Source organism: Cheilinus undulatus, linkage group 13, assembly GCF_018320785.1.
Source record: "Cheilinus undulatus linkage group 13, ASM1832078v1, whole genome shotgun sequence".
NCBI classification, from domain to species: domain Eukaryota; kingdom Metazoa; phylum Chordata; class Actinopteri; order Labriformes; family Labridae; genus Cheilinus; species Cheilinus undulatus.
The window spans coordinates 15,835,410-15,861,286 of NC_054877.1; the positions used below are offsets into that span (position 1 = coordinate 15,835,410).

The window sequence follows — 25,877 nt, forward strand, 5'->3', positions numbered from 1 at the left end:
TGGAAAAAAAAAACAAAAAACAAAACCTTAAAGCATTACTGAGATTTTTGGTTCAAAAGTACCAAGTGAAAAAGTGGCTTTATGATCTTGACCTTTGACCTATCAACACCAAAATCTAGTCTAAGTGTCCTTTTGTAAGAGTGGACATGTATGTCAAGTTTGAAGAAAATCTCTCAAAGCATTCTTGAGATATCACGGTCACAATAATGGCTGTACAGAGGGACAAATCTAATGCCTCCAGGCTCCAGCATAAAAATGAGCCTCAATGGCTGCCATCATTTGTGGAAACAGGAAAACATGTCAGAACTTTGGACTTTTGTTTGTTTGTTTGTTTGTTTTTCATTGATTTATTTATTGTATAGTCTAATCCATGACATTTTTCACTGAACAACTTTTAAAGCAAATGAGCTCTAAGCAACCATGCTACTGAATGCCTGTAAAGGTGTATCACTGGAAGTAAATCAAAGATCTACTCAGGTCAAAGTTTACTGGAGCTTTGTCAGTAACAATGTAAGGTCACCAGACTCCTGCTAACAATTAGAATAATTGAGTTAAAAAGAAGAGCACAGTCTCTGCAGGCTCACAGGCCTGGGAGGCTAAATAGCATCTAATTATGGTACACCTGCAACAAAACTGCTATTTTTTAAAAAAATTTTACATCAACCACTTAATTTATTTTATTCATTTGAAAAAATGTGCTTTTGTCCAAAGGGACTTGAAGAGAAATGGATTAAAAATAGATTTCTCTGGGTAATTAATCCTCCAAGAATCACCACCAACCCTTCAGCCCTGTAGAGTTTATTTCCATCACTGTTGTGGTCAACAGTTCTGCTTCAATAAACCTCATTTCCAGTAGCAGCTGTACAGAAAAAGTTCACATCTAGCTTGTGCAGAAAGTGGAATTTAGCAGCAAAATAAACACATTGTCGTTTTGGGGTTGATGGAGACCAAAATAAATGTGGAGTAAATATAGTAATTACATTTGTCAGGCAGAGACAGCTCCAAATGAATGTTAATGATTCTGTTTGAGTCTAAAATAGAAGCAATTTTAACGAATGCTTTCAACACTGGGGCTTTGCACTGGTTTTATATTTGGATTAAACGTTTTTACTTTAAGCTAGACAAAAATTAATTAATTAATGCAGTCTAACTAATAAAGAATTATACTACTACATATGCTATCTGTTATATTAGCTTGGTTTCATGTTTTTTTTTTTAAATTAATAATATCACTGTTATGTGTTTGTAATGGCTGAACCCAGGATGCGGAGACGGATAGCAGTTTTGAACAGGTTTATTGTACAGGTAAGTGGGAACAGGAGGGGTGAATCCAAGAGTCCGAGAAGGTGAGAGAGTGCTGGAGCTGGCTGCGGTGATCTGGGCAGAAGGCACTGGAAGGAAAATGGAGAGGCACGTTAGAGGTGAGCAAGAGGATAACAAACACTAGAAAATACTCAAAAAATCTCAATGGAAGAAACACTGGTGAACTTCTCTGGAGGAATCTCGTGAGAGAAGGAGCCTGGAGCTGACGATTACCATGAGGTAGGTAAGGCGAGACTCAGGCGCTGTAGAGAGCCGCAGCAGATCTTAAGTATTGCTCCTGATGAGTGATACGCTGCAGGTGTGAACTCTCCACAGCACCAGGGGGAAGGGGAGGAAGCCTCAGGAAGAACACAGTGAAGTTAGCAGCCAGTCACAGCCTCCGGAAGTTCCACAAAAATAAAACGACTCAACAAAGTAAAACACCACAATCACTGATTTTACAAGCAGTCAAGCCATCTCTTGCTGAAACATGCAAGGCCTTCCCTGAAAGAGACATTGTTTTGATGGGAGCTCTAAAAGCTCTATATCCTTCCCAGCACTAATAGTGTCTTTCCAGATGTGTAAGCTGCCAACTCTATAGACACTGATGCAACTCCATACCATCAGAGATGCAGGCTTTTGAAATGTTCACTGATAACACCGTGGATGGTCCCTCTCCTCTTTAGTTTGTCAGACATGGTGTCCGTTGTTACCAAAATAATTTCAAATTTCAATTCATCTGACCAGAGAACACTTTTCCATTTTGCCTCAGTCCATTTTAAATTAGCTGTGGCTCAGAGGAGACAGCAGTGCCACTGGATCAATTCACACATGGCTTCTTCTTTGTATTTGTGTTTGGCATGGTGACCTGAGTCACCAGATAATGGCTTCTGGAAGTGTATCTGAGCCCAGTCAGTAAATTCCAGTACGGAGTCATGCTTGTTTTTCATACATGTGGGCCCATATTTACTTCTGAGAGACTGCCTTTCTGAAATGCTCCTTTTATACCTAGTCATACTGGCCTGTTGCGAATTCACCTGATTAGTTGCAAAATGTTCCTTCATCTGTTTTTCATTTGTATTACTTACTTTAAAGCCTTTTTGTTTCTCCGTCCCTACATTTTGAGACGTGTTGAGGACATCAAATTCAAAATGAGCTAAAATTTGTTGTGAAATGTTTAAATGTTTCGGTGTCAACAGCTGTTATGTTGTTTATGCTCTACCGTACATAAAATTTGGGTTTTGAGATTTGCAAATCATTGCATTCTGTTTTTATTCACATCTTACATAGTGTCCCAACTTTTTTGGAATTGGAGTTGTATAAAGCATTGCAAAGTAATTATTTACAGATATAAATGCTTTATTGATGCAATAGTAAAACATTAGTAAAGGGGTAGTGTCAGAGTAAGTTTAGGGTTTTCAAATGCTTTAGTAATGCATCAATAAATTACTAATTTCTTTGTTTATGAATAGCATATTAATAATAAATAAGGAGGTAAGATTGTACCACTGCTTTATTTACTAATGCTTTCCTGATTCTTGATCAATGCAAAAAGAGAAGTTCATATAAAGTGTTATCAAGCTAACCCCTGGTTCCCCTATACTACTTGAAACTGCTTTGAACTACTTCAGTAAAGAAATATCTCCCGGTGCAGCATCAGCTAATGTAAACGTACTTCATAAGCCTCAAATTGACACCATGTATGACTGGAACACTTCTTGTGTGTGGGCAGAGGGAAGCCCTGTGGGGAGACTCTGTGTGTAATTGTATATATGCAAAGCATGAGTATATTTCCAAGAAACTTTCAACACTCACTTAGCTTGACTCTTACCTTGATCCTCGGGGACCTTGAAATCAGCTGACACCTCCCAGCAGAGCGTTTGACAGAGGAGTCAATCACTTCAGTCTGCTGCCACACAAACCAGGACGTCATCTGCATAAAAGTGAAAACGCACTGAACATGAATCAGAAAAGCTGCTGCTAATGTATATGGAGGAATATAAATAGGCATCAGGGAGGGTGATTGATTGAGATGAATGGCAGGAGGCTTCAAGACATTCAATTACCTTCAGGTACACAGGAAACAGAGAGCGTTATAAAGTGTGATTTTATTACGGGTAGATGACAGGGTGGGAGGTGGTTGTAAGCACAAACATTAACCAATACATTACTTAGCTTGTGGTCATACAGTGCCTATAAAAGCATTCACCACCTCAAAGGTTTTACCCTTTTATTTATTTTATTAATCACTGAAATTATAGTCCATTCTTCTTTGCTAAACTACTCAAGCTCTGTCAGGTTGCATGGGGATCAGACTAGAACAGCCCTTTTCAAGTCCAGCCACAAATTCTCTATTGGACTGAGGTCTTGGCTTTGACTCGGCTACTACAGAGCATTCCGTTTTGTCTTTAAACTATTTCTGTGTTACTTTCACTGTTTGCTTTGGATCATTGTCTTGCTGGGAAATAAATCTTCTCTCAAACCGTAGTTCTCTTGCAGACTAAATAAAATTGTTCTTTTCTATACTCTGCAGCACTCATTTTACCCTCTACTTTTACAGGCCTTCCAGGGCCAGCTAGTGAGAGGCATTCCCACAGCATGATGCTGCCACCACTGTGCTTTACAGTGGGGATGGTGTGTTCGTGGGGATCCGCCAAACATAGCGTCTTGTTGATGGCCAAAAAGCACCATTTTGGTCTCATTAGGCCTGATCTAGGCAGACTTACACATGCCATATATTATTCAGAATGTTTTTGTATCCATCCCCTGACTTATATTTTTCAATAACCTTTTTCTCTGAGTTGCTTGGAGTGTCCTTTTGTCTTCATGGTGTAATGGTAGCCAGGAATACTGAAAAATCAGTGACTGGACCTTCCAGACACAGGTGTCTTTATACTACAATCACTTCAGACACATTCACTGCACTCAGGTGATCCCACTTTCACTAACTGTGGGACCACTAGCACCAGTAGGCTGGACCTCTGTTGAATTAGATTAGTCACTTTAAAGGGCGTAAATATTATGCAGTCACTTACTTTACACTACATATTTTTGTGTAACTGACATTACCTTGAAGAAATCTGTTTTCACTTTGACATTAGCCTATAGAGTTGGTTTTTTATTTTATTTTATTTTTTTTCTTTTTTTGTTTTTGGCAGGAAATTCAAATTATTTTGACCATGGTTGATTTATAAACTCACTAAGGCTGGTCACAAACTAGACAATTTTTTAAAATCTGGAACGATTTTTAAACTGTGGGAGACCAGAGACTTCAGGACAATTTCCAAAGATTTTTCATCTTTAATCCTCTAAACGCACACACTAGACGACTCAGCCAGACTGTCAGATCACTGGAGACCACACACCTGCCGACCTGCCTATGACCTCGCGTGATCACGTGACTTCAGAGAAAAAAAAAAACAAAACATGGATGTCCGTCGACCATCTAGCTGTCTCTCCACAACAGGCTGTCCTGGCATGCGTTACAGGTGAAGGAAAAATCATAATACAAGGGAAAGACTCAGGATAAATCCTGGCTGAAATTAAGTGAAAGTTGTGTTCATGGTTGTGAGTGGTGAAAGTATGTATGATCCGGCTGTGATGCTACCCGGTCTGCTTGCTCTCATTGGTTGTTGTGGGTACTCTGTCAGCTGTACTATGACCTAGGCTCATAAATATCAAACGTGTTTGATATTTACGATTCAGGATTTTGGAGGCTACGACGTGATTTGGAGCAGTACAACAATGGTGTTGACACCACACACATGCAGACTACTCAGACAAACAGTTATTTGCGACGAGGCTCTTCTTAGGATACGCCCCCACGATCATCAGGGGAGGCAAATCTTGCCTCAAATTGGGCTTAAAATCCTGTAGTGTGTGGCCGGCCTAAAAGTGTAAAACATCCAAGGGGGTGAATACTTTTAATAGGCACTTTATTTTAAATAATGAATTACAAAGTTGAGATATTTCTTTCACTTATTTTGAAAGTGCTTGAATTATTGTTGACAATTTCCAGAGAGTGAGAAAGCAAACCCCGGTAGAGTAAACTGTAGATATCAATGACATTTTTTGTCAGGTCTGCAGCTCCAATTAGTCACAGTTGAATGTTTTCTGTTGCCTCAGATAATCTGAAAAGTGTTGACATTTAGCTCCAGCCCATACACTTCATCCTCCAAACGTTCCTGGCTTTTGACAGGTTCGATGTGTTTAGAGAAATTGAAGATGGGGAGGATGAGCAGCGAGTGTGGGAGGGCGTTGTAATCAATATAAAAAACATGAAGCAATTAGTGTTGCTCTCATATTTCTTTAGGGAGGAGGGTGTAAAAACGTGGGGATGAAAGTGATGTCTGCTTCATGCAAGTCATTAATGAGGCACTGGAGCGACTACAGGGATGTATTGTTAAAGGGCCTTTTAGAAACCTGCGTTGAATTAATTTAAACACAATACACTCCTCCATCTTTCATGCACTTTATAATGTAATCATTTCAAAAGTTAGCCGACAGCAGAGAAAAATAGGACTGGCTGCTTAGTCCCACATCTCATTTATTTCTGCTGCACACTGAGAGCAGAGAGGTTTTGGACCAGTCGACCACTTTGAAACCAGTGAAATACACCAATTAACAGCTCTGGCAGGAGACATAAGTGCTGCGCCAAATGGACAGCATGTCAGCACTCATTCTGTCCAAAGTCTGCATAAAAAACACAAAATAATTGGAATTAAAGATACAAAATTCAAAGACAACAAACAGAATTCGAGCCTTGTAAACAGCTGGAGACTTGGCGTTCAGGGAAGGTGATAGGATTTGTTTTGACCTAATGTAACCCAAACACACCTGACTAATTGGTAGCATCTGTTCACAAACAAAGAGGTGGTCATTAGTGCAAGAGATCAGTGGAACGTGGGAGAGATAAAAGGAGTTCTCATTTAAGAGGAGATGACGAGGACTGAATTTAAAATGTTAGAAAAAAAAATTTCCCATTTGGATTCAGAGCTCAGGATGCTCATGGAGATTTCTGAAAGTTCAAATCTAACTTCTGGGTAAAGACGATGTGATTGAACAAAGTCAGAATTAGATTTATTTCATTCATCCCTGCAGGGAAAATTGGGCGTAAGAAGTCATTATTTAAAGGTATTTTCCATGTTGTCCTTGATTTAACAGGTCTGATAGTAATCAGGACTGGGTGTGGCTAGTGAAATTGAACTAAACTGTACAAAAAATGTAAGTAGTCACAGTTAATTATTGATTTAAGAAGAGGGCAATTACTTTTTCACATAGGGCCAAGTAGGTTTGGATGGCTTTTTACTTTCATTAAATGAAATCATCATTTAAAAGCAGCATTTTGTGTCTTTGTCTAAGATTAATATTTGTTTTCCATGATATTTTATCCTCTATTTCTATGATAACGAGCAAATTTTGTTTGTTTTTTTCTAGTGGCCGTCTCTTATTATCTCGATATCTTTGGATAACAAAGCTGTTTATTTCATGCTAATATTGTCATCTTACCAGATCTCCAGAAAATAACCAACATTCTTCATCATGACAGGAAGTGCAAACTGCAACAGTTTTCTTTAATTTATTCAAGGGGTTAAAAATTCTGGGATGCATGCTGAAATTCTTCTGAAAGAACCAGGGGTGGGTCATGATGTGAAACCAGTGATCTAAACTTCTTGTTCCTCATGAAGATGAAATAACTGACTGCATGTCTGCCTTTGAATGTGTGGACTAAACTGTACTTCTGCAGCCCAGTTAAATTCAATGCAGTGGATATATGATTTTTTATCCACTTTTTTTTTTATTTATTTATTTTTTTTATATCCGTAATCCTTGTAACCTGACACGCCAGATAGATTTGTTTCACACATCCATCTGGGAAAGCTTCAACAGGAAACGTTTGAGAAAAGGCAGAGGCTTTGAAAAAACTCGGAGGGGGATTGGATGAATGCTCTGTCTGTCACATCTCTACGGGCCAATCAGAGCAACAAAACACGTGACGTAGCCGCTATCGAGCTGCGCGTGCGCAGCTACTGAGGAATTACACGAAACATGGTGACTATAGACATGTAAGTACTCAACTTTTGTTGTTTTTGAAAAGAAAATAACTCACTGCTGTTCTTTGTTCTTCTTTTAACAAAGAAATGTTGTCAAGTTCTGATAAAACTGGCGCTTTAGCAGCATCCACGCTAATCTCTTCCTCCATAACTGCACCAGCTCTTGCTGCTGTTTGTTAACGTCACGACTCTGCTGCGCCTGAAAGTACTCCCCCTCATCGCTGATTGGTCCTGTCACTTTCTAACTGGGCCCAAATGGTTCAGATCGGAGCTTTGCAAGATGGATTCGCCAGTGAAAAACAGGCGAATCCATCTGCTTTGCAAGGTTATAATCCTTGCACACTGAGTCTGTTGAGGTTGATTTGTGTCCACTGCAAATCTTCGTAGAATGTGGCAAATAGTTTCATACTGTGACAAAAATTAGCAGTGGCTGGATCCATCCATCTGGACAGAGAGCTTCATACAGCACCAGCTAAGATGTCACAGCTGTGTCAAGTTAGAGAGATGGAGGGCTTCTTTTAATCCAGTCTCTGTTAGGTGGGCTGTGAGAAAAAACTTGTGTCCTTATCTGTTTTATTTCTATTGTTGATATCCACTAAATACACGGCCCAACTGTGTTTAAAATGAGGTTTCAGTGCAGGAGAGGGAGAGAGAGTGGAGGGGTTGGGCTGGGGTGAGTGAGTGAGAGAAAAGGAAACATGTTGCTGATCTGACTCATTAACCACCATTAAAATGACTTGGATGGATGTGAAATTTTGCATCAGTTAGAAAATTTCGGTGTCAGTGTGAAAAATTTCGTTGGGAAAACTGACTCAGTGTGCAAAGGCCTTTAGTCTTGGACCTCTAAATATTTCCGCCACCCGAGCATCTTAACCTATACCTAACCACGCAGGAATTGGGGTCCTAATCCTAAGCATTCGGGGATTAGGATAAGAACGATAATAGCGCCAAAATGACAATAAACAGCAAAACAACAATTACCCTCAGAAACCAAAGGTAACAAAAACTAGTCCAACAACCTTCCAGTCAGGCATGGGATTTGCTCTGGATCTCAAATTAAAAATTATTCAAGACAAAGAAAACACAGTAAACACTGGACCAATTACAATATACCCTGCTTTCAATGCTGCCAACTCCCCAATGATGGATACTTGTCCCACAATTCCTACTTAACTCATCCTTTCTGAGAGGCATTGGCCTCAGACCACTATGGTTGGGCGTTTTGGACTCATCTGTTGCAGACCTCTACAATGGGGCGACCTCAGCTGTGGGTTGGGATGTGACACACTAACCCTTGTTAGGTTTTTCCTTAGTGTGCGGTGTTTTATTCTTAATGTATACCCCCTCAGTAAGTTTTCGATTTTCAATCAGAAAATTCTGCTATTATGGGGGGCACAGATGGCCTAGTGGTTTTAAGCATGCCCAAGGTGCGTGATGGCCCAGGTTTGAGTCCGGCCTGTGGCCCTTTCCTGTATGTCTCTCCCCGTCCCTGTTTCCGACTCTATGCACTGTCCTTCTCTATCAATAAAGGCACAAAAAAATAAAATATATCTTAAAAAAAGAATCTACTGTTATGAAAAATAGTCATTTAAAGCAGAAAATATAAGCCATCTGGCTGGTTCTCGTTCCAGCTTGGGTAATGTACTTCACTTCCCGCCCCATGGTGGAGGTCCCCCCATTGTAGAGGTCTGCAACAAATGAGCCTAAAACGGCCCCATATAGAGGTCTGTAGCCAGATCCTCTTGTCCTTTCCTGGCCAGTAACCAGTGTGAATGTAGAGGTGATGTTGGATGGGAGTTCCCTGACCAATAGGCTGTGCCATTCCCTTTGCATTCTACTCCAAACTGTCCAGGTGACGGCCCTGACAGAGAAGGTCACTGTATCTTTTCTCATCTAACCCTGACCTCCAACCCCTAAACCTAAAATTATATGAAAATTATTTAGGAAGGACTCACTTTAATTTAGTGGGCCAAAATAAAGAAAATACAAGGGAATTTTCCAGCAATGTATATAGAAATTTATCATCTTATTTCTAAGACATTAATTGGTCAAATACCCACTAATTACCAGAGGAGTGCCACTCATTATACATAATTACTAGATAAATACTTGGTATTCCATATTTTCACGTTATTACTTGAAAAAATGCCAACTTATTATGAAGTCATTACCACCTTATTCTTGAGAAATTACTGAATAACTACCACTCATTACTATAAAGTTAGGGCCCACTAAAATAGAGTACTATCAACCATGAAAATCTACTACAGATTTTTATAGGCTGGAAATCTCTTAACATGGTAATGACAATGTGTGTCAAAAGTTTTTGTTTTGCTGGAAAATATCAGAAATAGACTTTATTGTTTTATGACAGTGTAGAAAAACAAAACACAGAATTGATGTTTTTTATGCATCCCTTTCCTCTATTTCTCTTATTTATGCCACTGCACTGCCCTGTGATGTAGCCACATATTATTGCACCATCTGACCCTGGAGAGCTCCTCCAGTAAATACATGACCTTGAGGACAAATCCTTTTCAAGAATATATTTGCAAACATTGAATTGATAATACTCCAGTCCTGTAGACTTTCCTGGGTTTAATAGGGTACCGCATTGTAAACACAAATAAAAGAAAATTGCCGGAAATACAAAACAGACGCTGAAAATAAAATACAGCAGAAGTTTCATTTGTTTAGAAAGGAGAAATGGTTGGATGTTCTTCTCTCTTCAAGGTATGGTAGACTCTGAGTTTTTTTCCTTTCCCATAAACCAGCCAGCTCATTAGTTTCTCAGTTGTTGTAAGCTTGTGCAAATTACCTCTTGTCCATTACTCCCATAGCTCTGACTGCGCGCTCCCTGTGGGGCTTCATCCAGCACTTCTGAGAACTGCAGCTATTTAGTTCTAATGACGAGCCTGCTGATGTGATGTGGGCAGCTCACCGCATGGATTCCTGCCACCCTGGTTTATTATAAGATACTCAGAGACTGAGCTCAATAAAGCAGAAGTATATGTTTGTGTTTGCACTGACATCAGGGACTCAAACTGTCAATTAATTCAACTAAAGCCAAAGGAGCTGTATAACAACGTTATCCAAGATTACTCTGCAGCGCTGTGGAACAGTTTGACGAATACAACAGCAGCATTATCCGGAGAAAGGCATGACAACTTGAATCAACATACTTTCTAAATGAGAGCACCCTGCCAAACTAAACATTCAGATAGTCATGAAACTAAAGCGTCCAGTTTCATTGCTCAGAAAACTGAACTCAAAAGACGAAGAAAAAACAGTTTTCCTTACAAAGATCCATCTATTAATCATAAAGAGTCCTTTTCAAGCTTTTAGGCCAGTTTGTAAATGTTTCTGTGGCTCTGGAGGATCTTTGTCAAGACTTGTCAAGTGTGAAGGCGTGGAGACTACCAACCCATTCTTGATAAATATTACATTGAACTGTTTTTTTCTTTATATGTTTTGAGACAAAGTTTATCTGCTCAGTTATTTTCTCAAGCAACTATGATGAAACTCTTCTAAGAACAGGGTTTTAAGGATGGGCAGTATAAAACATGGACAACAAAACAGCACCCCAAAAGTGAAGCCAAACATTTGGAAGTCCAACCTAACTGTCTGCTGTGTAGGTCACAAGCTCTACCTCCTCTATGGTAACAGATGGAACAAACTATAAAGTTAAAATACAAGTCAAATAATTTTTGGCTGACTGCTGAGGTCAGCCCGACAGACACCTCTGTGTGTGTCTGTGTATGTAAGTAAGTAACTGACTGAGTGATGCTACTTTCAGAGCCCTACCATACAGAGTTGAGTTTGCTTGTACTGAATGCTGTCAGTAATGGCTGCCTCCACTGTGGTAACGAGAGCCATGCATAACGAGTTGTGCTATGGGCGGGGTTTAGTGGGACTGAAAGCCCTCTGCTTCTGCTGCTCTAAGTTATAGCTTTGCTCAGTTATAGCTTTAGCAAGGCCTTTGCTTCACCAGAACTGGGCCAGATTTATGTTTGATAAAGAATAAAAACAACCCTATAAGCTTTTCATGTTGGGAAAGATGTTTTCACTCTTCTGCTGACCTGCTCTGGCATGACTATGTGATAGCTGAGGGGGAAAAGGTAACTTCTTGTGTGAATGCTTGTGTATGCTAGCTGCTAGCTTGAACGATTAGCTCTGAATTAACCAAAGCAGCACTTTGTCAAAACTGGACATTTCTTTATTAAAACAAGGGAAGACAGCAACACTAAAAGCTTTCTGTAACAGAAATGGTGTTTTTGCTTTTCTGGCAAACAGCTTCAGCGTGAGTGTGTGATAGTTAAAGGGGGAAAGGGTTGCTTTTGCTTGTATACAATGGCTGCTAGCCAAACGTTAGCTTGGCCTTAGCCAGACCAACACAGTTCTTTGTCACAGCGCTGAGAGCAACATGGAACGCTCTCTGTGACAGAAAACCATGTAGTCGCTCTTCTGCCGCCCGGCTTTGGCATGACTATTTGATAGTTACGGGGAAAGGGTTAGTTGTTGTGAAATATAAGACCTGCTAGTGCAATGATTACTGAGCCGTTGTCTGAACTGGACAATGTGACAAAAATACAAACAAGCATAGAGAGCAACACTGAAAGCTTTTTGTGACAGAAAAAAATGATCTCACTCTTCTCCCGGTCTGTTTTTGGCATGGCTTTCTGATCATGGCGTTGGGCTTGTCCCATATTGTACGGCATTAGCTGTTAGCTTGGATGTCGCAGTAGGACCGCTACAGTTTACACCAAACTGGACCGCTGTTCTTGTTAAATCCAGAGCAGAGAGCCACACCGACAGCTTGTCTTCTGCAGACAAGATGTTTTTGCAGATTTCTTGTAGTGATGTCTTCCCTCCCCGCACAAAGAGCACAGAATAAAGGGACAATGTTTTCTCCTTGCCGTTCTCGAGGACTGCAGTTGAGTTGATATGTGTGTGTTTCACCAATCAGATGCGGTAAAAGAAAGGCAGGAGGGATGACGCTGCTCAGGGCTGCATCTCCACACACAGAAGGAGACAGACAGAGAGAGGGCAACGTGTAGCTTTTTACATTTCAGTAACCACTTACTATAACTTTGACTAAAAATAATAAACAAATAACAATCATGACAAATTCACTCAGCCATAACACACATTTCAGTCAGGCATTTCAACAGGCATCCCTGATAGTTGTGGTCAGCCATATACTAGGCTTTAACCTAGTCTTGTTTGTTAAACGCAGTTTCTGTCTGTATTAGTTATCATTCTCTTTTATGTTTGAGGGTTATGTTTTCTGGGAATTTTAATTTTAGTTATTTATTACTACAAAGGACCATAAGTGCAAATCATGCAAGCAGATGGATTGGGACCCCCTAGAAAACGAGATGATCCATCTCAAGGGGCTATCCCGTCAATCAATAAATAAATTTACAAATTATTTATATAAATTTATAAATTACATGTCACAACACATTACTACTACCTTGTAACTTTTCATTTGAATTGTGCCATCATTTCAATCAAGCCAGTGCCCTGTGATTTATTTGCTTAATAGTGCCTCTTTAACAGCTTTGACCACTGTATGACAAACATGAGGGAGAAAAGCTGTTAAAGAGGCACTGCTAGCGTCCTAGCTTGTGCCCCCATTCACTCTAATTCAAATGGCTTCACTGCACACAGCATATAGGGATACCAAACCATAGAAAGAGAGCCATGGAATGGGTTATGGGTTAAGCTCATGTTTGTATGAGAGGCATGCAGGCAAGCTCTAATATTAGGTCATCACTTGGTGTTCATATACTCTCAATGCATCGTTAACTGTGGATGATGCATTGTCTGAACAATCCCTGAGGACATCTCAGCTATTCTTAGGTTGTTCCTTTAAGTTGCACAAAACTGTAAAGATGAAATACATAATATCTGCAATGTCCCGTTAATTTTCTACCATTTTAATTCACTCTTGAAGCTTAAAAAAGCATGAATGTGAGTGTAATTATTTTAAATCCATGCTCACTTATGCAGAGCTTAGATAAAGAGCTCTAATGCTCACAGAGACTGAAGAGAACAGTCTGAACTCATCATCTCTGCTGCTGCTTCTCTTCTGCTTCAAAAAACTCAGAGATGCCAGGTTTGAGACAACAGCTCAGCTCAGCCTCCATTCATAGATCATAAACACATTTTTGTAGATTTGTAGCTTTCTCTACTGTGATTAAAAACACATTAAATCATATTACAGAGTTTGAGGTTTTTATTTTATTCCCCACAGAGAACAGAAAACACAAGGACATGTAGGCAAAATTAAAAACATTCACAATATATCTAATTTAAGCCAATATGTAGACAGCAAATGACAGAATAATACATAGAATTACTACATTTTTTAACAGAATGTACATTTCAATAACCTGCAATAGTCCATGCAGCATTTGGATGTTATTATTCCACCAATAAAAAGGAGTCTGTTAGCTGTGTTAGCAAAAAACTTTCATTATAACAAACTCAGTGTTATTTTACATTCTATGTAACTCAACACGCACCCAAAGTTACACATTTCACAAGGACACTTGACCTGATGATGAAAGGGAAAGTGCTTCACAACACAAAATCAATAATAAGACATGCACACTGGGAAATCATGATATAAAGTGAAAGTCTTCAATGTAAGAAAGCACTTGAGGCATTCAAGAAAATGGCAACAAGTACAACAGTCAGGAGGGAATCAGTAAAAATGCTACATCATGAACTGAGGAGGTTTTTAGACACAGATCGAGACAAAAGTTATTTAAAAAGAGAACTCTCAACTCCAAAACAGACAGTAATTACTTCGTCTGATGATGGTTGGAAAAGGAGACAAAAATAATGAGATCATTTAGAGCTGAATACCGCTTTGACGTCTTTGTTCTGCAGACCTCCAGACTAAAAGTTTAAATCAGGACTCTAATTTATTTATTTATTTTTCAAAAGCAGCCCTGTTTAAAAAGAAGTAACCTCCAACTTGCTTTTCAACTTTGTATGATGCAATGAGCGAATAACCAGGACTCATTCTTCCTCCACTTCTGTTACAAAGCAGCTGAGGACAGGCAATTTTAGCCCGGGTGTTTTTCATTTGCATAAAAACACTGAGGTACACAGAAAAGAGTCTGCTTCAATTTTAAGGATAGATAAAACTTATTTTAATCAGACTTCAACACTCAGAACATAAAAGTGGTCCAGTTTAAATGATTACTGCAAGAAAAGAACAAACTTTGGGGGAAAAAGAACAAGAATTCTAAGCAAATAGTGTTAAAATAGTCATAGATTATGAGGGAAATACTCCCTTTCAGCACAGAGTTGTGTGAAAGTATCGATACCACTCTCATTTGTAGGTTTAATCTGAAGCTACAGCCAGAAGCTAGTTATCTTAGCATAAAGACGGCTAGCTCTTAGAGATAATCCTGCTGATTTAAAGATTAAAGCTCATGTTTTTTTAATCAGAAAAATTGCAGCCTTATTTAATCTTTGGATTTCCACAGCATGCAATGCAACTGGTAACATGTGCATGCAAGAAGTGACAGTTCTATATGCAGCATACCTGCAGCCAGCATGTGCTAACATGAACAGAGCAGATTGAACCAACATGGGAACACAATGAACATCCAGTCTATTTTAAAATAAAACACCTGATAGCTTTACAGGAGGTATGTTTACATTCACATCTACATCCAGCTAGTTATGTTGTAGCAGGTTGACCGTGCTAACAACACAGATAACAGCTTACTGGTTGTGTGTCAAACAGCGAAAAACATACCCACCTGCACAGTTCTGTACATTCTGTGAACACTTTAAAGGAAGCTCCCTATAAATTTTTTTTTTTTTTTTTTAGCAACAAGTGATGTTTCACGCAAACATGCTCTTGGCAAGTCTGAGTTTGAGAATGTTGTCACCTTTATGCACGCAAGCATGCACAATTCAGCTGTTATCCTGACCTCAGCTGATCTATTTGGTTCAATTTAAGTTCATACCCATGTGCATTTGCAAAGTCTAATTTAAGTCAGCCGACAAATTGTCTTTAGATGTGAGAGGGTCTCAGATAAGAGCTTTTTTTCAGTTTTGACAAAGTCCTGTGGTGTAAGGCCAGCCTAAATTAGTTGCAGATGTCTGTCCTGATATTTAACTGCAGCATCGGTGCATTCCTAGTTTCGATGTCTTGTTTCACATCTATAAGACCATGAGCTTTAGAGTCATCTTCAGGTGAGTTCTGTTACTGTTAATCAAAGCTACTTTTTGTCCTTGATTTGTTGTCTTTGAGCCAAACTAAACTACAAGATTTTCTCGGCTAAGCTAACCAACTGCTGGCTTTAGCTCAAAATTAATACGCATATATGAGAGTGGTGCCGTCGTCACTTCCCCTGTTACTCCTGGTGAGAAAGTGATTAATCGGATTTAAAAAAACTCTTTGAAATAAAAATGAAACACCCCTGAAAATAAAAGAACAGGATGTTATGCCTCCCTCACTGCTCTCACTTTTATTCATGCTGTTACTTATTCACAGTGAATGTGTCTGCTCCTGCTCCTGCGAGCCATAGATGATTCATGGGAGCCTATAGGAGGGCAGATTCTCCATAATGTACTGTATAATACATGGGTGGGCATCATTACAGCGTCTCCAGGCTGAGAACAATGCAGTGTTTGTTGATCAGAAAACAACTGAGAGCCCTGCCTGAAGCAGCAGAAAATGTTGGCAACACACGTCCTGCAGCAAAAAAAAAAAAGCTGCACACAAACCACTGAATCAACAGAATAAAAAAATAAAACATTAATAAGGGAAAAAATCAATAAAATGAGGAGGAAAGGTTTCTAGTGTTTTTTTCTGCTTGTGAGCAAACAATTAAAACACCTAAAAGTCATGGCATTACAAATAATGTCTTCCAGCAAAAATGTAATCTCTTATCTTAGTGTGAAGCGCTTTACAATTAGTGGTGGGAAAACTGTACAGCAGAGGTAAATCTGATTGGTGGAGAGCTGCCAGTTAACTGCACAATCACAGGCTGAGTGTAAATGTAGTAAAATGTGTTTTAATCATGTTACATGCATGGCATACTGTGTGAACCTCACTCTTAGAGGGCTAAGTGTTTTCCCACTGGAACAGAGAAATAATTTCTACTCTTCCCTAGGAGCAGATCTTATCCTCAGGCGTCCCGAACAGGAAAAATAAAACTCTACATAGATGATGTGGCTTTGATCACACGGAGCTGAAACGTCTGCAGCCGAGTTGTCCCAAAGGGAAACAGGAACCACGACCCCGCCTGTGTTAGAGGTGTCTCACCTCTGCCGAGCTACACCGGGAGGAATTTAAAATTTAAAACAGGCTGCTTTTACATTTTGATGACACTCTTGTCAGAAAGGTTGACTCACAATGAGTCTGAGCTGTAGGATGCTCTTTGTAGGCCGTGGGGGTGCCTGAATGTGTCTGGAAAATGAAAGAGAGATCAAATTTTTCCTGTTCCAGATAGCTGAATATGTTTCTGATCATACAACTGTCAGAAAAAGATCCAGAGTGCAAGGCTTGGTTGTTTGCAGGCCAAATAAAAATCTGAGTTAAACCGGAGGAAATGAGCTTTCTCAGAGGTTTTTAAGGACTTTCAGCTGTCTCAATAAACAGTTTGGATTAAAGCTGCTTGAAAAGTTCATTCACGTCTTTGCAACAAAATAGTTTTCCGGATGTAAAAATAATCAGGAAAATAATGAAAGCTTATCTCCACTTTTTTGTTTGTTTTCACTAGATTTGAAGAACACGGGATTGGGCAAATTGGACGGCTAAACTTTGTCAGGGTACAATTTTCTAAACACAATACATGAATCAAAGTTATTCTGTTGCTCTTTTTAGAGCAGTTGCAGAGAGACATGTTACATAAAAACATGCAGCTTTGGTTATTTGAAATGTGTTGTGGAAAGAAAAACTAGAGCGGCAGGACATAGTGACAGGAAGTTCTCTACTTAGACTAATCTTTGATGAAAATAGAGGAAGTCTCGCCTTTTGTCATATGAACATCGTTTGCTTCCTTTCTTTACACTAGCTCCCTGACAGTTTAAAAATTGATTTTAAGATTTTACTCATCAATTTTAGAGCACTTAAGTGTCTGGCTCCAGGTTACTTTCAACCCCCTATGAGCCAGGCTGCAGCTTTAGGCCTTGTTAACATGACATCGTTCTACTTCGCTTTCTGTTTCTGTTTTCAAATAGTTTTACTTGAAGGCAATGTTTTAATTAAAAACATTTTCTGTCTACATGAGACTGCAGGAAACACAAAAACACTGTAGTAAATCACTTTACTGCACATTAAATCTGTCTCTACAACAAGGACAGTACTGCACATTACTGTTTTTCATGTTTTTTCATGACGTGTAACATTTTTATCATACACATGGGCACGAGAGGAATTCATCATTAATCCTCCTCCTCATCACAATCGTAGCACAGCAGCGGAATTTCACGGCACATATTAACACAAAAATGCTTTGCTAGACCAGTCTTGTTATAACAAAGATGTCCTTTAAGACTGTTTAATTTTCTGTGGACACATCTTTCTCTTACAGCCTTTAATTTCTCGTGGATTTTCTCTGAGAGTGCAGTGCTCCCTGCTTAAGTGCAGCGGGAAAAGCATAGCCTTCACAGAACAATATAACTATTTTCCCTTTTTCAGTTTTATCTGCATCTTAGAAGTGATTAAAACTATCTTTTTCAACCTTAACATGGAAAGTGTTTTCAGAAAGTGTTGTTTTCCCTGTTTACATGGAGACGGGGGCATTTTGAAAAACTCTCACTCTGGGGCTCGTTTCCAAATCGTTCCGTTTTTAAAATGCTACAAAGGTTTTGCGTTTTCACCTGAAACATTGTGGTTAAAACAGGGTCTTGGCCTAAAACTAAAGGTGACAGGGCCTTCTCTGTCAGGGTCCCTCAACTTTGGAACGACCTGCCCCAGGAGATAAGGCATGTGAAATCAGTGACATCTTTGAAAATCACTTCTTAAAACTCATTTTTGTTGATTTGCTTTAATGTGATGTCGTCTTCTGTCTCCTTCCTCTTTTTTTTCATCAGTTCTCTCTCTTAAATTCTCTTCTTCCTCAAATTTGTCCTTTAGCTTTTAGGTCTGCTTTTCTGTTCTTTGTTTTTATGCTTTTAATTCTTAATGCTATGTCTCCACGTCTCCTATTTGATTGATTTCAGAGCTTTTACCCCCTCCCTCTAATTTTATTGTTTTAACCTCTTTCTGCTGTTGTATCTGTTCTACTTGATTATTATTATTATTATTATTATTATTATTATTATTATGAGTAATATTTTACAGTTTCCAGCCTTCAAAGTTTTGTATTGTGATTTATTGATCTCAACACATTTTCATAGTTTTCATAATGTGGTTACTGTTTTGATTTCTATTTGTTTCAGTCTCTTCCTAATATTTTAAATGCTCTTACATTTCTGGTCCTTAGGTCTCATTTTATGTGGTTGGGTTCCTGTGTTGCCTGGACTGGTCGAGGATATTCTGAGGTTTTATTCTTTGCCTTTACTTTTATTCTGGAATTCTATATATCTGGGTTTTTATGATGTTGGATTAGCTAGTGACACTCCATTTAATGTTCCACTATGCCACTCATTTCCTGATACTAAGAAGTCATCAATGTCTTTGGAGAAATTAATGCTACTTGGGTAGAATTTGCTATGCCACAAAGTACATAGAAAAGACAATCCTTTGCAGATGCCTGATCAGAAATAAAAACTCTATTTGCTTCCATAAAGTGAACCCAAGAGCATTTTGGGAATGTATCTGAAAGCAAAGCACCTGCACTGAAAATTCCCTTTTTATAAAAGAAAAATATGATGAGTAAAAGTTAAATGTTTGATTCTCATGTTGTGGTTGTACAAGTGTTTTTGGGGGCCCCCAGAAGATTCTCGGGCTTTAGGTCGGCAGCATACTGCAGCATACTGAAGTTTGGAAAAGGCTGCTCCAGACTTGTTTTACATTTTGATACCAATCATGTTGATCTTAGTTCTTTTCTGAAGCCTTCTGCAAAGCCATGATTTTCAGTTATGGAGAATAAAAGCTTAACTTAATTATTGGCCTCTAGATCCTACAATTCTTAAATAAAAATGGCATCATTGGCTCTTACAATCCTCGTAAACTTGTCTAAATTAAGACTGATTCTTTTCAGAGTCCTTGGTGGTGAGTAAAGCCCTGTCAAGATAGATCCTGTTAGTTAAAACTTTGTGTTTTGGCCTGCAAACCACCAAAAGGATGCTCAGTGAAGGAAAAAAGCCCCTCAAGGAGTGCTTGTGTGTGAAAGTGAACAGTGCTCTGCAGTAGGAGTGAGACTGTGAAGCTCAGCTACAGTACATTACAGTCGTCAGGGACCCTGTACAGCAGCTCTTCTGAATATAAGAAGTCTTTGAATCCTTTCAGTCCGCTCCTCTGGGCTGATCACAGCCACGGGCAGGGGGGTCACAGTCACAGCCCTCGCGTCTCAACCCTCCACAGCTACCAGACAGCCCACACACCTCAGCATTTCTCTGATTATTCCTCAGCGTCCTGGAACCGATGTATTCAGATGTAATGGTCCGAGCCAAGGGAATGGCCCGCCGCATCCAAAGACAAACGTGAGGCTGCATTCACACAGTGGTACTGTACACAAAGAGGCACAAAAGCTGCATGAGAAAATGAACAGGAGAGACGCCGAGCATCTTCCTGCGTCTTCCTCACAATGAACTGCACAGTATATTGCAGGCACAGAATGATAATAGAATACAATTAACTTCAAATGGTTTCACTGCACACATAAATCTCTCCCTCCGCGGGGTCACAAATGATTTAACTCCTTTCTGTGAGGATGGAGTTTCTAATTGCACATTGCTCCATGTGCTGTGATGCTCACATTGTTGATGGCACACACATACACAAACTGCTAGAGAGTCTGCAAAATAAATAAGCAATTCATCCGGATATCAAGCCAACACCAAAACATCTCTTCAAAAATTCAGTTTCACAGCATCGTGAAAGAAAAGAAGCTGACATCTTTAAGTTGTGTGAGTTAACACACATCAAAACAAGCAAGCTTCAAGTAAAAAAAAAAAAAGTCTGAATCAAGTCTACACGCCCGCTTTTCTGCTCCCTTTCTTTTCCCAAATCCTTGTTTGCTGGTGCTTCTGCATGGAAGCAAATTAAAACCTTCCTCCAACTCTCTGTCTGTCAGAGATGAAAGCCTGGACGAGTCTTGTCATAGATTAATTACAGGCTGACAGGAGAAGACTGACAAGCAGAGGAAACAGTTGTAGGCGAGCTCGTCAGACGTCCATGGCAACAGGACTGGTCTCTGCAGCTGCCAGGCTCTTCTTCAGCTCCAGTCTTAGAAAAAGTACATGTAAATCCAGTGCCTCAGGACACATGGGCTGCTTAGGTCACTGCGAGGTGACAGATGGTTCTTTTCTGCTTCATGCTGTTTACTCTCTTTTCTAAAAGTTAGTCTTCGAGAGCTTCTTTGCTAAACTCACAGAGCAGCGGATGGATCGATTCGTCAGTGAAGAGTGGCGTGTGGTGCTCTCTCTCTCCCTAAAGCTCTCAAATTCAAGAAAAAGTTTTCATTTCCAAGATTTTTTTCAGATTTTACTGCCTGAATGAGTCCAACAATACAGTTTTTTTACTCCAGGACTTTACAAACACATCTTAACCATCCTTTATGAATAGATATGCGGTGAAGTTTGTGCTGAAAATGTGTTGTTATCGGCATGTTAGGGAACGTTTCTGTCGGTGTAGAGGTTCAGCGTGTCCCCAGGTAATGAAAATGATGATGATGATGGTAGCGGTTGAGTTTTATTTCCTTGTTGGTTCAGCCAGGGTCACGACAGCTGCCAGGGTGGGTTGAAGAACTTGATGGCGTGAGTTTTGGCCCACTTGGCGAACACGGATTTCTCTGTGATGAAGCGGTGGCCGCCGTAGGGGGCGCTCTCATGGAGCTGATACTCTGCACACTCGTCCCGGCTGCCCGCCTCATAGTAGTGGTACGGCACCTTTCGGTAACCCTCCGTCCTACAGGACAGAGGAAAAAGAAAAATATGAATATGAGCAGTTTATTTAAAGGCAGGACACTTTTTTTATTCATATCTGTGTGTCCTATGTGCCCTGCAATTTTTTCCAGTTACATTTTCTAAATATTTTTATTGTTGCAGCCTAACAATTAGCTTAGATGTAGCTATGATATAGCAATCAGAGCCGTATTCGCAACTGCTCTTGCTATTTTTCCACTTTTTCAGTCATATCTTTCTTTACTTCTAAAATCCTGGTGTTGCAAATAAGCATTTTACCAGATACACTAAGAGCAGTACGTCTAGGACCTGCATGGCTGATGAGCACCCACATTACTATATGTCCACATTAAATAAATAAATAAATATTACATAGGGGTGAATGAGTGATGGTGCGGCATCAAAGGGACACTCATAGCTTTAATGACTGTGTTGATTAAACTGTCATCAGGACAGTAAATTGATAATAAGATGAGATGTGACAGCATCTTTCCAGTGCAGCTCAGCACGTGATTAGCTGATTGATCAGATCTAATCTGATCAGCAGTGATTTAATCAAAGCAGCTGGTCTCAACATCACAGTGAAGGTTAAACGTTAGAGGAGTTTGGCTGCAGCTGCATTAACATATTAATGATGAGTCCTGCTGTCTCATGTTAGAAAACTCTGTCCTTCATATCAATTAACCAAACAAAACAAAGAAATCGAGCTCTTGAGTCTTTTTAGAAAAAGTTACGCACAACTAAAGAGAGCAGATCATTGATTCATTGATGAAGAGTCTTTTTGATTTGGCAATAAGATTTCTGTGTTAATTTGCCAAGAAGTCAAAATATACTTGACTTCTGTCTCCAGAGACTGACAAGATGTTACCAAATTTTTGAGATTATCTTCTTTTAATATGTTTTTGCCTGTGAGACCAAAATCAGGGCTAGTTTGGAAATCTTGGGAAAAATAGATGACTCCCACCTTTTCTTGTTTTGATTTGCTATGCATTTAAAACTTTTTGTGTGGGTGGGTGGTTACGGGGCTTATAATGAACTATGTTGAGGTCAGTGATCATATGATACTATTTCTGTTTGTTTTGAATTACAATTTGTCTCTACAGTTAAATATATATTTTGAGCAATGTCCATTTTGGGTTATTTAATGTGCATTTGTATATTTATATATTATTATTATTATTATTTTTTCTCTACAATTGTACCAAATTACTTTTATTTATATTTGTACAAGGATGTTGTTGATCATTGTTGTTGTGTATATCTGGATGTCATACCCCACTGTTATAAATAAAAGTTATAAAACAAAGAAACAAAAAAAACAAAGAAACAAAAAAAACCTTTTCAGAATAAAAGCACCTTGTGCTTATGAACGACAAAAAAAGAAAAAAACAAACAAACAAACAAACTTTTTGTTGTAATCACAAAACCGTGATTAAACTGTTTAACAAAAGATCTTTCTGGAAGTATTTAGCAGTTTGGTGCCCTGGGTAAATTTCTCATCTCAGATGGTTGATTTTTGCTCCCACCTAAAGAGTACAGATAAATTTGCTGTCTGAGCCAATGTTACAAATGAGTAATGCACAGCAGTAGAACTGAGCTAACACAGCATGCCAGATAGACTGTTTCACATATCCATTGCATGGGACATGTTTCACATTCATCTGGACCAGAGACATAACCTTTGAAAAAAATCTCAGAGGGTCAAGTCAAACATTGTTAACAGAGCACATTTAAAACAACTGCAGTTGACCAAAGAGCTGCACAGACTTAAGGCAGGGTGAGTGGACGAACACTCAGTATGAGGGTGAGATAAATCTCAAATGAGTGATTGGGCAAACATTCTGTATGAGGGTGTGAAATATATCTAGAAGGTGAGTAGACAAACACTTTATATGAAGATGATATACACATATGTAGAGGGTGAGCTGATGAACATTTTGTATGAGGGTAGGATACATATATCTAGATGTTGAGCAGACAAAACTTTTGTATGATGGTGAAATACATACATCTAGAGGATGAGTGGACCAACATTCTGTATGAGGGTGAGATATAATTATATCTCAAGGGTGAGTGGATGTGGGCTCTACTGTGACACAGGGGTTAGTGCTGTTGCCTCACAGCAAGAAGGTCCCTAGTTCGTTTCCCGGTCAGGACTGTTTTGTGTTGAGTTTGCATATTCTCCCCATGCATGAGTTGGCACTTTCTGGGTACTCCCACTTCCTCCCACCACCAAACCCAGGCTTGTTAGGTTAACCGGTGACGCTAAAATTGGCCGTAGGCGTGAATGTGAGTATGCCTGATTGTGTGTCTCTATATGTCAGCCCTGCAATTGACTGGTGACCAGTCCAGGGTGTACCCCTCTGGCCCAGTGACAGCTGGGATAAGCTCCAGCTCTCCGCGACCCCCAATGGGAGTAGTGGTATAGAAAATGGATGGATGAGTGAGTGGAAAAACATTCTATTTAGGGTCCGAACATTCTGTATGAAGGTGATATAGTTACATCTAGAGGGTGAGTGGATGAATAATTAGTCTGTTGCATTCATTTTGGGCCAATCAGATTAGTGTGGTTGCTCTTTTTAAAAGACGAAATACTGTCTAATTCTGATAAAAGCTGCTGCTGTACTTTGACTAAGTCCTAACTAATTTCTACACTACTCGCCATTGTATATCGGCCTGCAGCGCGACTTAATTCCAATGTCTGGACGAGGCACAACTGTTACATGTATGAACTTTGCAAGAAAGCAAACCATTAAAAAGAATGAGGAAACAATAAACACACAACACAAACTCCAATCATTCTATCCTTGAGGCAGATAATACATTTCTGCAAGTCTTAAGACAATTGTTCTAAACATTTGTTAAATATTACGTTCTCTAGTATGGCATGGATGGACCGATTGGCAACCTGAAAACATAATGCCTCCAGCCCTGGCTGTTGCTGGCACGAAGGCATAAAGATAAATAGAAATGTAACATGGGTCAGTCAAACATGAATATACCTCTAATCAGTAAAAACATGCTGCGTAAAAACAAAGTACAAATGAATGAACACAGACTGAGTAAAAACAGCCATCTCAACAGGCAGACAGTGTGTCCACAGAACAGCGAGTGTGGCTGTCTGCCAGCAAACACTAATATACAACCCAATCACAGCCTCTCTGCTCTCTGTGTCACACACCACAGTTAACTCATAAATTCAATTCCAGCGTCTCTGCAGCACCTGTTGAAGCTCCATTTCAAAACCACTGCTGAGGTCAATTCTGACTAAAGCTTCCAACGCTGACACATAGCATCACTTTTTTCCTTTTCTTTATAGAAGTGCAGCTGTCGGCTGTCAATATGACTGTGTGTGACACTGAAACGTCCATTCAGAAAGTCAGCGGAACACAATATCCTCCTGTAAGGACTGTAATATATGAGAGACGGGAAGCAAGAGAACACTGTGCCTTATCCGCCTCAGTGAATCATAAAATCCTCCAAGCTGGTTGAATTATCCCTCCTCTCTGCCGTGTTTATATTTCCTCTCCCGCTGTGCACGGGGAACATGGAGGAGATAAAAGACAGGATTTTTACCGTGCATTAGGTAAAAAGTGTTTGATTCATGGGATAGAGACAGAGCTAAGAGAGAGAGAAAGGGAGCCCATCAAGGCTGATACAACTGGAGACCGAGCAGACACGCCTGGAGCAACAAGCGTCTTGTTTGTCATCCATATGGCCGCGCTGCCAGACAGTAATCACTCACCCAGGAGTCAGAGGCAAGATGACAGGCCCGTATACGCATAAAACTTTTACTGGAATCAATGTCAACAAAAAAAAGACAGCCATGAAAGTTGGTGATAGGATTGCATGCATGAAAGTTACCGACCTGTGTTGTCAAAATGTTTCACACTTTGATCCTTTTTGATGTTTTTTCTGATACATTGACTACTATCTGATAGCAATGGTATTGAAAAGTGCCAGAGCTTTTAAAAACCTGTACGTTTTGTACTCATCACACGAGTTAAGATTTTAATATCTGCAATCTGGTTTAGCACAGGAAGAAGGACGGAGGAAAAGAGAAACTTATCAACTCTGATGGGCACTAAGATGTACGAAAGTAATGTATGCAAAGAGTAGAGATGATAACGTTAACGACGCATGAAAAACTTACACATCAGTGAAGACAAAAAGGAGGCTAACGGATCAATAGTGGGCTGTTTGAGCCAAATAAACAGGTAAGCTTATGTTTTATTGTTATTCTCCATTGCTTCATTATTATTCTGAAGATTGATGAATTTGATGATGATTGAAATATTTTGGCGTGTAATGAATGAGCGGTTCAGTGTAAGAGTGAGCATTTGTGTTGTAAAAAATGGATTGTTTATGTTTGTTGTGTGTTCATGTGGCACTGTCCATGGTGCTGACTGACATCAGTCACTTATAAAGAGTGAAGGAGGGAGAAAGGCTGCAAACAGCTTATTCTACTCTCTCGTG

General features: G+C 39.5%; 1 protein-coding gene across 1 annotated transcript in view; it reads right to left on the minus strand.

Moving 5' to 3' along the window:
• Nucleotides 1-13,587: 13,587 nt before the first annotated feature.
• Nucleotides 13,588-25,877, minus strand: part of st6galnac3 (ST6 (alpha-N-acetyl-neuraminyl-2,3-beta-galactosyl-1,3)-N-acetylgalactosaminide alpha-2,6-sialyltransferase 3) — a 141,033-nt gene continuing 128,743 nt past the window's right edge. The window contains exon 5 of the mRNA XM_041803825.1: nt 13,588-21,405. Within this exon, the coding sequence (XP_041659759.1) occupies nt 21,216-21,405 (190 nt within the window). The 3' untranslated portion in view covers nt 13,588-21,215. The remainder of the gene's footprint in view (nt 21,406-25,877) is intronic.